General features: G+C 37.8%; 1 protein-coding gene across 8 annotated transcripts in view; it reads right to left on the reverse strand.

Moving 5' to 3' along the window:
- TFDP2 (transcription factor Dp-2) overlaps nt 1-13,908 on the reverse strand; it is a 135,665-nt gene that overhangs the window by 58,106 nt on the left and 63,651 nt on the right. For 2 of the 8 annotated variants that reach the window (XM_064378754.1, XM_064378755.1), the window contains exon 1: nt 9,310-9,497. The exons of 4 other annotated variants lie outside the window; for them this stretch is intronic. In XM_064378754.1, coding sequence (XP_064234824.1) covers nt 9,310-9,340 — 31 coding nt within the window. In that variant the 5' untranslated portion in view covers nt 9,341-9,497. Of the gene's footprint in view, nt 1-8,842; nt 8,943-9,309; nt 9,498-13,908 lie in introns of those variants that run through there. 2 more of the 8 variants (XM_064378753.1, XM_064378758.1) reach the window with 2 other exon arrangements.

The following is a 13,908-nucleotide window of genomic DNA, read 5'->3' on the forward strand; positions in this document are numbered from 1 at the left end:
TTCATTATTAACAGTTCCACAAGAGAATAAGCTGAGTCAGAAAAAGAAAGTAGTATCAAAGCATTTCCTTCCTTCTTGTACCACCTTTTAACTATTTGCTAATAACTACAGTAAAAGACTATCAATTAGCTTCAAATACAGTACTAAAGAGGTCAAGTCACAGGTCAATTCTAGAATGGGCAATTTGTTTTGCAAAGAGATATTATATCACAACCTTAAGAGTGTATTTCTAATCTTAGCCATTCATCTAGAAAGCAATAGATGTCACTGAAAACAAAGTAGTCTAGGGAGAAAGGATATGGACGGCTCAGGGGATATCTATCACCTGTATTTGAAAAACAACTGTTGGGCCAGGGGTGGTGGCTCACACCTGTAATCCCAGCACTTTGGGAGTCTGAGGCAGGCAGCAGATCACAAGGTCAGGAGTTTGAGACCAGCCTGGCCAACATGGTGAAGCCCTGTCTCTACTAAAAATATAAAAAATTAGCCAGGCGTGGTGGTGTGCACCTGTAATCCCAACTACTCAGGAGGCTGAAGCAGAACTGCTTGAGCCTGGGAGGTGGAAGTTGCAGTGAGCCAAGATCACGCCACTGCACTCCAGCCTGGGTGACAGAACAAGACTTCACCTGGAGGGGGAGGGGTGGGAAGAAAAAGAAAAATAACTAAGGCCCCACAGGTCAACAACACCATCTATGTAAATGAAATAAAAACAAAAGACAAACTTTGCAGCTACTCTGACTCATTTTTATGTTTAAATATACTAATATACCTTTTTCTTTTTTAAAAAAGCAGTTTTCAGGCCAGGTATGATGGCTCATGCCTATAGTCCCAGTACTTTGGGAGGCTGAGGCAGGAGGATCACTTGAATCCAGGAGTTCAAGACCAGCCTGGGCAACATAGTAAGGCCTAGTCTCTATAAAAAAAATAATAAAATTAGCCAGGTGTGGTGCCACAAACCTAAGGTCCCAGCTACATGAGAAGCTGAGGCAAGAGGATCTCCCGAGCCCAGGAAGTCAAGGCTGCAGTGAGCTGTGTTTATGCCACTGCATTCCTATCTGGGTGACAAAACAGGACCTTGTCTCAAAAAAAAAAGTTTTCACTTTATTTACTAATTAGTATTACCTATCTGCACATGCACATTACACCACTGTTACATTTTATTTTGATGCATTGGTACTGAACCATGTTCACCAAAGTTCCTAAGATTAAATCCAAAGGCAATCACCATTACAAAACTTTTTAACTGAGTGACCTCAACATCACTATAATTGGGATAGGTGACAAAGAGAAGATAAAAAAGTTCATAATATCTCCAAAGTATAATGGTTAAAGTGACCTCTGGAACCTTCCTCCCTTTATTTGGTTCTACATGGAGATCAGGCATCCCATTGTGCAAACATAAGGACAGAAGATCTGACATGCACGTTCCTACATATCACATACATGGAAGGAAAAGCCTGGATGTTTCTGCAGCTGTCAGAACACAGAGGACCTTCATGATTCACCCAAATGGATCACCTAACCAGAATCTTTCCAAAGGATCCTTGAAATGACCATAATAAGTGTATTTATAGCTCTATGGTCATATTTCTAAATGAATCAATAAATCTTACATGTCAGTCTTCGCTATAAACTTTCCCTAGAAGATCAAACCTGTTCTTTTGGTTTTATTGAACATTTTTACTTAGAGGACACTTTTTAAAACAATTATCTAGCTCCTTCCTTTTCTGGTATCTAGAACCATAAATGCCCTAAATTCTTAAATATCCATCTTACCACAAGTGCCCTAAATTCTTAAATTTCCATCTTACCACATGTCAAGATTTAAACAGTATCTCTTCATTGCTTAAGCAAACTCCTCAATTCAAGCTCTGGTATCTGGAATATTATAATTGGTTTCATTTCGTTCATCAACCCTAAAAGATGTTAGAATCACTAGGATCACTTGCAGGGCCTTCTCCTTCAATAATTTTTTTAATGTTCACCCAAAAACATTTGTCTCATCTATAGGTTGGATACTGCTGGTTTTTCACTGCCTTCTTTACCTTTAGTTAAAACATGCCCTTTCGAAATCTTTTTTCTGTTAGCATATTCAGTCAAGGAAACTTTTTAATTGTTCAGCTTCTCATTTTTCTTCCACCTGCTCAACTAAAATTTCCTAGTTTGTAACTGTATCTTCTGATTAATAATTGAGGAAGTTTACTATATGTCCTCAAACAACTTGATCCTTCCAATCCTTCCCAGCATTCTTCCCAAATATGAGTGATCACAAGATTCACTACAAAGGGAACAGAGGTGTCTCTTATTCAAAAAACATACTCCTGGGCTCCAATGGACATTTAAAGATTCAAAAACTATGTAGAGAATTTGAATTTTTTTTTAATTTATTTATTTTAGAGACGGGGTCTCACTATGTTGCCCAGGCTGGCATGCAGTGGCTATTCACAGGCGCGATCCCACTACAGATCAGCACAGGAATTTTGACCTACTTCATTTCTGGGCCGGTTCACCCCTCCTTAGGCAACCTGGTGGTCCCCTGCTCCCGGGAGGTCACCATATTGATGCCGAACTTAGTGCGGACACCCAATCGGCATAGCGCACTACAGCCCAGAACTCCTGGACTCAAATGATCCTCCAGCCTCAGTCTCCTGAGTAGCTGGGACTACAGGCACACACCACCGCACCTGGCAAGTTTATATTTTTAACAAGTGCCTTAGATGATTCTTATGGTCTGGTAATACTCTTTGTTCAAATTAAGGAAATAATGAAATGCAAGTAGACTCTAATATACTGAACTTATCTCTATTCTCATTTTAAAAAGAGAAGGGGCTGAGTGACCCTTATTTCTTCCATTTCTTGTTCTGAAGTGTTATGTTTTTTCACTGTTTAGCCCATTTTCACTCACTACTGTTAGTGCCATCATGACAGCCAATACACCCACCATATGGCACACAGATGCTGTTTATAGGCCTAGTAAAAGAGAAAGCACAGAAAGCAGCACATTTTATCTCATACCAACAGCCACTGAATGGTTAGAGTTGATCAGGGCAGCTGAGTGTAACCACACGGATCAGAATTTATGAGTACTCAAATACCCAAGGGTACTTAATTGCAAATTATTTTCATGAAGAAGCTCACAGTCCCTCTGAAAGGGTAGCCAGTCAGTGGTAACAGATAAATCCTTTTAAATTTACAGTTAAGTGAGATATTTTTCTAATATTTATAAGAGGTGACCATGGCTACAGACAGACTTTGAATTAAAAAGTTGGGTTCTTAAAATAAGTTTATTTATGGCCAGGTGCGGCGAGTCATGCCTGTAATCCCAGAACTTTGGGAGGCCAAGACAGGAAGATCACCTGAGGTCAGGAGTTCGAGATCAGCCTGACTAACATGGAGAAACCCCATCTCTACTAAAAATAATACAAAAATCAGCTAGGCGTGGTAGTACATGCCTGTAACCCTAGCTACTCAGGAGGCTGAGGCAGGAAAATCGCTTCAACCCGGGAGGCGGAGGTTGCGGTGAGCCGAGATCATGCCATTGCACTCCAGCCTGGGCAACAAGAGTGAAACTCTGTCTCAAAAAAAAAAGTTTATTTATTTATTTGAGATAGAGTCTCACTCTGTCACCTAGGCTGGAGTGTTGTGGCACAATCTTGGCTCACTGCTGGCTTCCGCCTCCTAGGTTCCAGCAATTCTCCTTCCTCAGCCTCCTGAGTTGCTGGGATTACAAGCACCCACCACCACCCCTGGCTAATTTTTGTACTTTTAGTAGAGATAGAGTTTAGCCATGTTGGCCAGGCTGGTCTTGAACTCCTGACCTCAAGTGATCCACCTCCCTCAGCCTCCCAAAGTGCTGGGATTACAGGTGTGAACCACCACACCCAGCTGGGTTCTTAAAATAAATTTAAAATTCTAGGATACAAATTCAAAGGAACCAAGGACCACCCATGAATTAGGAGTTCCAAAGCAGTTCTTCTCCTTAGCAAATAAAAAAGGAGATCATTGTTTTATAATACCATGCACTAAGTAGCTCATTCAAAACTGCAGTAAGTTATTGATATTGTAATTTCAACAATATATTCTACTTGAGGGCTATTACTGAAACTACATTTAAATCACATTGTGAAATCCAAGAAACTTTTTTTTTTTTTTTTTAAGACAGAGTCTGGCTCTGTTGCCCGGGCTGGAGTGCAGTGGCACGATCTCGGCTCACTGCAACCTCCGCCTCTTGGGTTCAAGTGATTCTCGAGCCTTAGCCTCCTGAGTAGCTGGGATTACAGGTATGCGCCACCACGCTGCCTGGCTAATTTTTTTTGTATATTTAGTAGAGACGAGGTTTCACCATGTTGGCCAGGCTGGTCTCGAACTCCTGGCCTCAAGTGATCTTCCCACCTCAGCCTCCCAAAGTGCTGGGATTACAGGCGTGAGCCACCATGTCCAGCCTGTATTAAAAATTTATCCATTAAATATTTTTCAACTTTTCTTTAGACAAGGTCTTGCTCTGTTGCCTAGGCTGGAGTGCAGTGGCATGACCTCAGCTCACTGCAGCCTTGACCTGGGCTCAAGGGATCATCTCACCTCATCTTCCCGAGTAGCTGGGACCACAGGTGAGGGCTACTATGCCCAGCTAATTTTTTTATTTTTTGCAGAGACAGGATTTTGCCATGTGCCCAGGCCGGTCTTGAACTCCTGAGTTAAAGTGATCTGCCTACCTTGGCCTCTCCAGGTGCTGGGATTACAGGCATGTGCCATCGTGCCCAGCCCATTAGAAGATTTTTGAAAACTTTTATAAATAAGTTCTACTATGTCTACCTGGCACATAGTAAGTGCTCACTTAGTGGTCTCTTCCTTTTTCTGTCAGAGAAATTGCCAAGAGAGTTGCCAAATTTTCACCACAAGTGAGCAAAGTGCCAAAACCAAAGTCCCCCGTTGAAAGTCTCCAGCTTTAGAGTTATCATGTAAAACTTCATTTGAAAATTGGTTTCTTGACACTTGGTAAAAAGAAACAACATAATTACATGACAGGTTCCTGGATCAATTCACAAAACATAGTTAATTCATAGTATATGCAAAGCACTGTACTTATACTGGTCTACCTGCTCCTAAACAATGTAAAAAATTTTCTCTTCAGAGAAATGCAGGCATCAGGCACATCTCCCCTCTTACTCCACTTGAGATGAGAAATTTCAAGGTGGCTGTTATTTCTAGTTGCATACATATATGTAAGACAGAGAAAAAGGCTAAATCATTGACTCTGGGTATTCTGAATCAGGTTACAATAAACAGGTAAGGCTCAGGTTCCTCTAAGACCTTAGTTCTGTGGTAAAGAGTTCATACATAAAGCAAGAACCACAGGTACTTCACTCCTAAAGTCTTCTTTCAGTACATATTTTAAAGATTTAATTTAAAGCTGGGTGTGGCAGCTCATGCCTATAATCTCAGCACTTTGGGAGGCCAAGGTGGGTGGATCACCTGAGATCAGGAGTTTGAGACCAGCCTGGCCAACAAGGCAGAACTCTGCCTCTATTAAACATACAAAAATTAGCAGGGTGTGGTGGCAGGCCCTGTAATCTCAGCTACTCAGGAGGCTGAGGCAGGAGAATTGCTGGAACCCGGGAGGCAGAGGTTGCAGTGAGCTGAGATCGTGCCGTTGTATTCCAGCCCTGGCGAAAACAGTGAGATTCCATCTCAAAAAAAAAAAAAAAATATTTAATTTAATCTTAAAATTGATTATGAGTGGAAGTATTTATTATAAAGACAATTAAGGACTTATGTCTAGATGGCAGCTGAAATAGGGAACTTTTTGTTTGTTTGTTTCCTTTAGACACTCCCAATCAATTTCCAGGTAACAAACTTGAATGATTTGGTTTCTCATGTACAGAGTATAAATCTACAATATAAAATTATACTCTCTATATTCTATATAAACTAAAACTAATGTGTTCTTCTCAACCATAATTTGAACATACATTCAATAATTCAAGATAACTTACACATACAGAGGCAGTGGGAATTCACCTTAAAATAATTCAACTGATTTATTCTTCATTTCTCAATTTGAAGGACTAGGAGTCCAAACTATTTCCTTGTTGCTGCTGCTGATACTGTTTTCCTTGTTAAGTAACTTATTGTCATGTCTGCATTTATAATTGTAAGTAACACACATTTTTTATAATCACAGTCTATGATGCTATCATAGTTAGTATTACATGCCGAGTGACCAACTTTAAGGCTGTCTAGTCCATCAAAATTTCTAGTCTTTGATCAGAATTGTAAAAAAAAAAAAAAAAAAAAGTTCTTACTTTAGGCAAATCTATAGTTTGTAAATCCACTTTAAAGTCCATGAAAATTGTTTTACTTATTTTAGAGATAAAGAAACTCAACCACTACCTGCTAATATTCCTTAAAATAAGCAAAATGTACATAAATTTTAGAATCTGAATCTTAATTGAAATAATGATCCAATAAACGTCAAAATTGCTAAATTTGTCATCATTATTTGAAGAAAAGAAAATCTTCAAGTAAGCCCACAGATTTTCTTAGCTAAGAGCAAGAGGAATTTTTAATAACCTCCTTGAATGTTGATGTCTTTTCCAGACTTCTGAGGCCAATTAGATGCTTAGAAAACTGTATAATAATTAATCCATATGCAAATTTTAACTATAGCTCAAAAAGTTTATTGATTACTGTAAATTACTACTAATTTTCCAGTGTAGAGTATGCCAAATATTCAATAAGTGCCTCATATGTGAAAGAGCTGGTGCTCAGCACTGATTTTTCAAGAGCGAACTTGAAGAAATGAATAAAGTTGTAATGTGTATAAATGCACATTATACAACAGCATAGAACTTCTTTGTGTTACTTGTAAAAGGAAAGGTTTTTACTTTCCTCATTATGAATTCCAAAAATTCAAAAACTGTTTTTTTTTAAATTTTGACTGCTTTCATTATAGGAATATTGCTTCCACACTCTTCATTCCTACTCTTTCCAGCAGATAAACATTCTCTTCTTTCCATCAGCAACCAATTTAAGTTTATCTTTCTTTTTAAAGGCAAATTGCAACATACCATTTCAATTAAACTCAAAATATTACTCCCATATTTCTTATTCAAAGGTCTTAGTAATAAGGAATAAGCCTCATGCTTCTCACAGGAGATGAAATGATCTATCAACATATGTAACTGATGTTTCCCATTTTGATTTCGAGATTTTGTACCTATTGTCTAATCATAAACTTTTGCAATTAAGAGTTTCCTCTATATTTTATAGGGCTTAAGCCTTAAAAATAGTCTATATGATTTAATTATCAATTTTTTCCATAAGTGAAGTCCACTTTATTTTCTCACATTTTCATTAATTATACAAATAATAATTTTTTTAAAAAAGCCTCTTTAAAGGGTATGTTACTCATTTCGTTACTCTATGACTTTCAATTCCTGAATATAATAAATTTTAAATGACTAAATTTTATTTATTCACTGATTAAGTCAGATTTATGACCTCCTCTCCCCATTCCAGCTACTCTGAGTTTTGAATGAAACAACCTCAATTGTAACAGAAGAAACATCTGTTGCTTTTTTTCTTCACCAGGGCTTTCCTAACTGAAAGAAGAAAGGCTCTCTGCCTGACCTCCTCTCCCTCTCCCTCTCCCTCACCCTCACCCTCTCCCTCTCCCTCTCCCTCTCCCTCTCCCTCTCCCTCTCCCTCTCCCACTCCCACTCCCACTCCCACTCCCACTCCCACTCCCACTCCCGCTCCTCACCCACACTAAGTTCCTTAAAACTTTTTTTAAGTAAATGTATTATTTAAAATTTTACTGAATCTATTAAAAACATCATAGTTTATTTAGAAACATTCACTTCCTTATTGAACTTCAGAGAATGACTACATTTTTGCTCTGCTTTCAAGATGCTATTATATATAAAAGAAAAAGACATGTGTCTAATAGAATATACATTGTAACTAAAATGCAAAATTCAAAGGTGTAACTGAAATGATCAATGCAATCAAGTTGTCACATATTCCAGGCTCATTAAGAACTGTTTAGGGATAAGATTTTCTTAACTGTCCAGATTCATATAGCATCTTGTATGCTATATTTTCTTTGCCAATCCAAGGCTAACATAATGGCAGTCACTACCCCAAGAGGCAGACACCAAATGGTGCCACCCACACTCTCACACTGTGCCTCATAATAAACCATAAAGCAGTGGAATGCACCAGCCCCTTTATGAGCAAACAATGCCTAAGCTTCATTAGAATACAGCTGACATTTTCAAAGCACAAATACTTTTAAGAAAAATGTACTAGGGAAAAAAAGGAATGAAACAGCTATAAAAGCTGAAGTATTTTTCAAGTGTCAGGCTGATTTCCAAAGATCCTCGGGAAGTATATTTTGCTGTTGGCAATTTAAAAGTTTTCATAAATGGAAAAAATGTTTAGTTAAGGGCAAAGCTTATTTTATTAACTAGTGGGGAAAAAAATGAAAGTAAAAACTATCAGTTGAATTGCTTTCACAAGTAATAACCATGAAGTACCTTTAAAATTACTGTTTCCTCAACTGCTGCTTTAGTTCCTGCATTAAGAAAACTGAGCTCCAAAATTATTTTCACAATTTAATTAATTTATATAAGTGAGTAATAAACTAACTCTTCCCCTCCCCCCTGCCTACCCCAACCCCCATACATAACCCTGTAGTTTTTCTGTCTGTAACAAGCAAGGACGTCTTGAAATCAGCGTGTTCCTGGCTATTTATCAATTTAATATTGCTGTTGTTTAAAGAATATAAAATAAGTGCTGTAAAAACTCACCCAGCAGTAAGAAACAAACTGATCTCTCTTACCTGGTCTAAGGAAGCATGCCTCTCACTGCAGTACCAACAACACTCTACAGTCTTTGTTACCATTCAGTGGAAACTTGAGACTGTGTCAGACGTAAGCAATCGAGCTCAGAAAAGCTCAATTTAAAATACTTCTCAGTAAAACTAAAAAGATGCTCAAGAAAACTGTTTAGTTAACTGGCTTTCAAAAGACATATGAATACTGTCTACAACAAAGACATTTCAAAAGAAATTGAAAGTGCAGGTCTTAGATGAAGGGGCTTTCCTATGTAGAACCTTGCTTTTTTTATTATTATTATTAAATTAAAAGGCTATTTTTATTTTTAAAAACTGCTTAAAGTACAAACTTGACCTTAGCCAAAAGGCCGAGAAGCAATAAAAACGCCTAAAGTAGTGAAATAACTACAAGTTAGCATTTTTCTAAATATCACTTGTATTTTAACTAACTTAAAAATTAAGATTAAACTTACTCGTGAAACCTGCATAATTTGAATCATACATATCAGAGTATCTGCTGGCTCCAAAGCAGTCACAAACCAGGAGACTTAATGCATCTTGAAAGCAGAGCAAAAGCACTGCAAGTTTCAGGAGGAAAAAAGGAGGAGAAACTCTTGAAAAACTGGTCAGGGCTTTCTGAACCTGTAATAACTGTCCAGCTCTTGTGGGAGGAAAAAAATGTCCCAGTCCTGCCCCCTGAGATAGGAGGCTATGCTTCAATGCCAAAATGAATGACAGGCCCATTTCTGATATCAACAAAGAGCAGCTTAGTTGTGCTTTTTTTTTTTTTTCCTCCACTTTCCCACACAGAAGTTCTAAAATTTCCAGGTTAGTCCCTTTATATCTAGGGTTAAGTACCTTTCTCCATTTTCTCAAGAGAGAACTCAATTATGTTGTTCTGTTTTTTTTTTTAAATGATTAATTAAATATACACCCCTAATTATCTTACTTAGTTTTCCTAGGCAGAAAGCTGAACAAAAGATGATCCCTTAAGTTACTTTCCAAATCTATTCTTTGCAATATCAGATAACCATATAACTAACTGCCAATATTAACAAGCTTTTCCAGCATCCTGATGTATGGCGCAAGTAGAAACAAAAAGCAGGTAATTTTAAAAACAAAGCAACTGAGATAAAATTTTCACCTAGCAAGATGTAAAGATGATTTACCAAGGTACATGTCTTTGATTACACAAATTCAAAACAAACACCTCAATCAACAACATATATTTACTCAATACTTATTATGAGCCAAGCACTATTTTGGGCCCTGGAGATACAGTAATGAATGCAACAAACAAAAGCCAGACAAAAATCCCTGTCTTTAGTGAGCTTAGTTTATTTCAGTTCACTCTAAGTACAACTCCCCTAGATGACTAAGGTACTTTTCTGTCTTTGATTACTTATCACCTATTCTGAAATATTCCCCTTGGAAAATATGTCTTGACAGCAACTCCAGGAGATGCTGCAAAGTATCTGGTACTCTGTTCAGTGTTGTATCACCAGTGTCTAATACAGTGTCTGTTAGACACTCAAATATATATTGAATCAAATAGATCAGAGTTTTTTCTTTCTCAAAATTTTCCTTTGCCACCACATACTACATTTACACGCATACAGATATATGATAACAATAATATAATACAGGGTGTAAATTAAATTAGGTTGTAGACACATTAGTATAAACAAAATTGAAAATGAAACCTATATGGCCCTCTATCTTTTCAGATTCTACAATAAAATCTGTTTTCACTATTGGATGTGAGGTCAGTGTAATACCTAAGTAAAGAAAGCAGATAAAATTCTATAAACTAAGTTTCTGTGGACAAATTTCAGAGGCGTTTTGAAAGAAAAAAGAAACTTGGAAATTACACAGAAATCAGTTTGGTGTATTAAAATCTTACATGTTTATATCCATTTACATTCCCACATTTGGAAACAACTTTAAACTCCCCATCCTGCTTTGCACCATTGTTGATCATCTTACCAGATGACACTTCTTACAGAGAAAATAAGTGTACACCTCTAACCTGTCAGATGAGCTAGAAGTGCTCACCCACATCACCCAAGGCCGGAATAGTCAGGGGCTACATATGGTCACATCTACTCTCTTATAGTCTTAAAACAAAAGGAAATTTTGAGTACTTGGAAGTACTCAGGTATATTCACCATATCTCTAAATAGGAGAGCATCCCCCTCACCCTCCCATCCTTCCAGAGCTAGACAATAATTACAAGTTAAAATATAAACTATCTAGTATATGTTTTAACAACAAACCTAATAGCAACCCAAGGTCAGGGAGATGTCATAACTGAGGTCAAGTGACGAATAAAGTAAGGTGGGGTCAAAGTAGGATTCTACTGTTCTTAAAGGATGAATTTTCCTTTTCCCATTCCTTCCTTCAACAAATACTTACTGAGCACCTATTATGTATCAGGCACTGAGCAAGGCAACAAACTGACCTGCCACCTACTGTCCACTCCACAGATCTGACCTTCAGCCTATCTAATCCTCCAGGTTTCCTTCTACATGCTTGCCTTCCTTCCCAGAGCCTCTTCTCTGGTCTCAAATTCTTTACTACCCTTCAATCTGCTCTGATGCCCTTCTTGGCAGGTAGCATAATCACTACCTTCTATGTTCTTCTGCAAGTGTATGACACAGTGCAGGAAAATTACTATGACTTCCCACTCAGATGATAAAAATGCAGATTATATAGGTCCTGTCAAATAATTTCTCCTTAATCTTATCTAGAAAATCTATTTAAGCATCATTAATTACAACTATTGATTATCTAGAACACACCAAAGGTGGCCAGACATTCTCCTAAGTTTATAAACTGATTTATTTGGACTGAAGTTTGCTACGTTTATTGGTAATTTGACCAAATATTAAGCCCATTTAACACATACATTTATGATTCTATAAGCAGAAATGACACTATGATAGTGTATTGATAGGTATATCTAGCAGTCATTGGCCAAATAAAAACTATCAGATCTATATAATGAAGTCGTAGAAATTAGCTATGTTGCACCTATACTTATATTTTCAAGTAAAATGTGGAATCTTCCTGATAAGCACTACACCTAAAGCAAAAAGTTTCTGCTATCACTTGCATGGTTAGGTGCCAATTTCTTAAAAACACTGCACAGTAAGTATTTCATATTTGACTGCTCCTCTTCCTCTTTCCACTTTTCTTTTATTTCTTTTTTTGTTTGTTTTGTTTTTAGAGAGATGGTTTTGTTCTGTCACCCAGGCTGGAGTTGGAGTGCAGTCACAGCTCACTGTAGCCTCAATCTCCTGGGCTCAAGTGATCCCTCCCACTTCAATCTCCCAAGTAGCTGGGACCACAGGTGTGCACCATCACATCCAGCTAATTTTTGTATTTTTTGTAGAGACAGGGTTTCGCTTTGTTTCCCAGGCTCATCATGAACTCTTCGGTTAAAGTGATCCTCCTGCCTCCCTCTCAAAGTGTTGGGATTACAGGTGTGAGCTACCATGCCTAGCTTTACTCTTTCAATATGCACATTTTTCTAAGTTCCGCGCTTGATGCTCTTTTCAAGATATACACTGCCCCTCTGGAGGATGCTACCTATTTCTATAGCTTTATCATCTCTACATAGATGACTACAGAAATTTATACTTCTAGCCCTGGCTTTTTCTATTCTGCTATAAACTCTTATTTAGATGCCTATTAGACATCTCCGTTTATATATCCCATAATCTCAGCTCAGCCTCTGCAGTACTGAACTTCCTGTCTACCTTCCCAAACCCACTCATTCTCCTCGGTTCACCAGGCTTGTTAAAGGTACTAATATCAAGAACAGAAAGTGATTTTCTTCTTGCTTCATTCTCACCACCCAAATGTCCACATTGTTTCCAGTTTTTTTCTAACATATATCGTTCTCCTAGTTTAAAAACAAAACAAAATGAGACATATAAGTTCTGATGTCTAGAGCTATACCATCCAAAATAATAGCCTTAGCCACATGTGGCCATTTAAATTTAAGGTGATTAAAATTAAATAAAATCAGATGGGCGTGGTAACTCATGCTTGTAATCCCAGCACTTTGTGAGGCTGAGGCGGGTGGATCTCCTGAGTTCAGGAGTTCAAGACCAGCCTGGCCAACATGATGAAACCCCATCTCTACTAAAAATACAAAAATTAGCTGGGCATGGTAGAGGTCTCCTGTAGTCCTAGTTACTCAGGAGGCTGAGGCAAAATTACTTGAACCTGGGAGGCAGAGGTTGTGTGAGCCAAGATTACACCACTGCATTCTAGCCTGGGCAACTGAGCGAGACTCAGTCTTAAAAAAATAGACAAGGAAATAAAATAAAATAAAATTGAAAATTTGATTTCTCAGTCATGCTAGTCACATGTCAAGTGCTCTATGGAGCTGCATGTGACTAACAGCTACTGTATTGAACACTGTAGATACAGAACATTTCCATCACTGAAGAAAGTTGTATTAAACATCTCTGATCTAGAAAATAATAGCAAGCCACTTAAATTAGTAATCCAAATTTTTCTCAATAGAGTCCCAATCTACCTGTGTTAACCTTATCTTCTACCAAAACCCCTATGCATGCTTTAGTAACAACTTAGTGGAGCCCACAGAATTAAGTTTAAGGCTTCACAAAGATGAGGGAGGCCTACACAAGCTCTGTGCAGAGGGATCTATAGGAGGGAAAGAAACCAAAGATTCAGAGAGAACAAAAATAGTTCACTAAAGCCCCCACAAGTTAGGAAGGGACAAAATTTTGGAGGTAATACCTTTAGCCTTGGAGAAGAAATATGGTACAGTGGAGAGAGCATGAGCATTAGAGTCAGAATACTTCATCCAAATTCAAGTATCTGTTTAGTTATAATGGACAGAAATAAAACTCAAACTAGTTTAATTTGAAAGGAATTTGTTGGCTCAACTGGCTCACAGAATCCCAAAGCATGAGATAACTGAACCAGGAAGGTCTACTTGGCAAAAGGGTCTTTCATAGCAGCAAGGCCTTTAGCTTTCAAACTTCCTTCCCTCCTTAGAAACTTTAATATATTCTCTTTCCACTGAGTTCATCTTA

This window comes from Aotus nancymaae, unplaced genomic scaffold (genome assembly GCF_030222135.1).
Source record: "Aotus nancymaae isolate 86718 unplaced genomic scaffold, 86718_ANA_hifiasm-v0.15.2.pri h1tg000019l, whole genome shotgun sequence".
Classification (NCBI taxonomy): Eukaryota; Metazoa; Chordata; class Mammalia; order Primates; family Aotidae; genus Aotus; species Aotus nancymaae.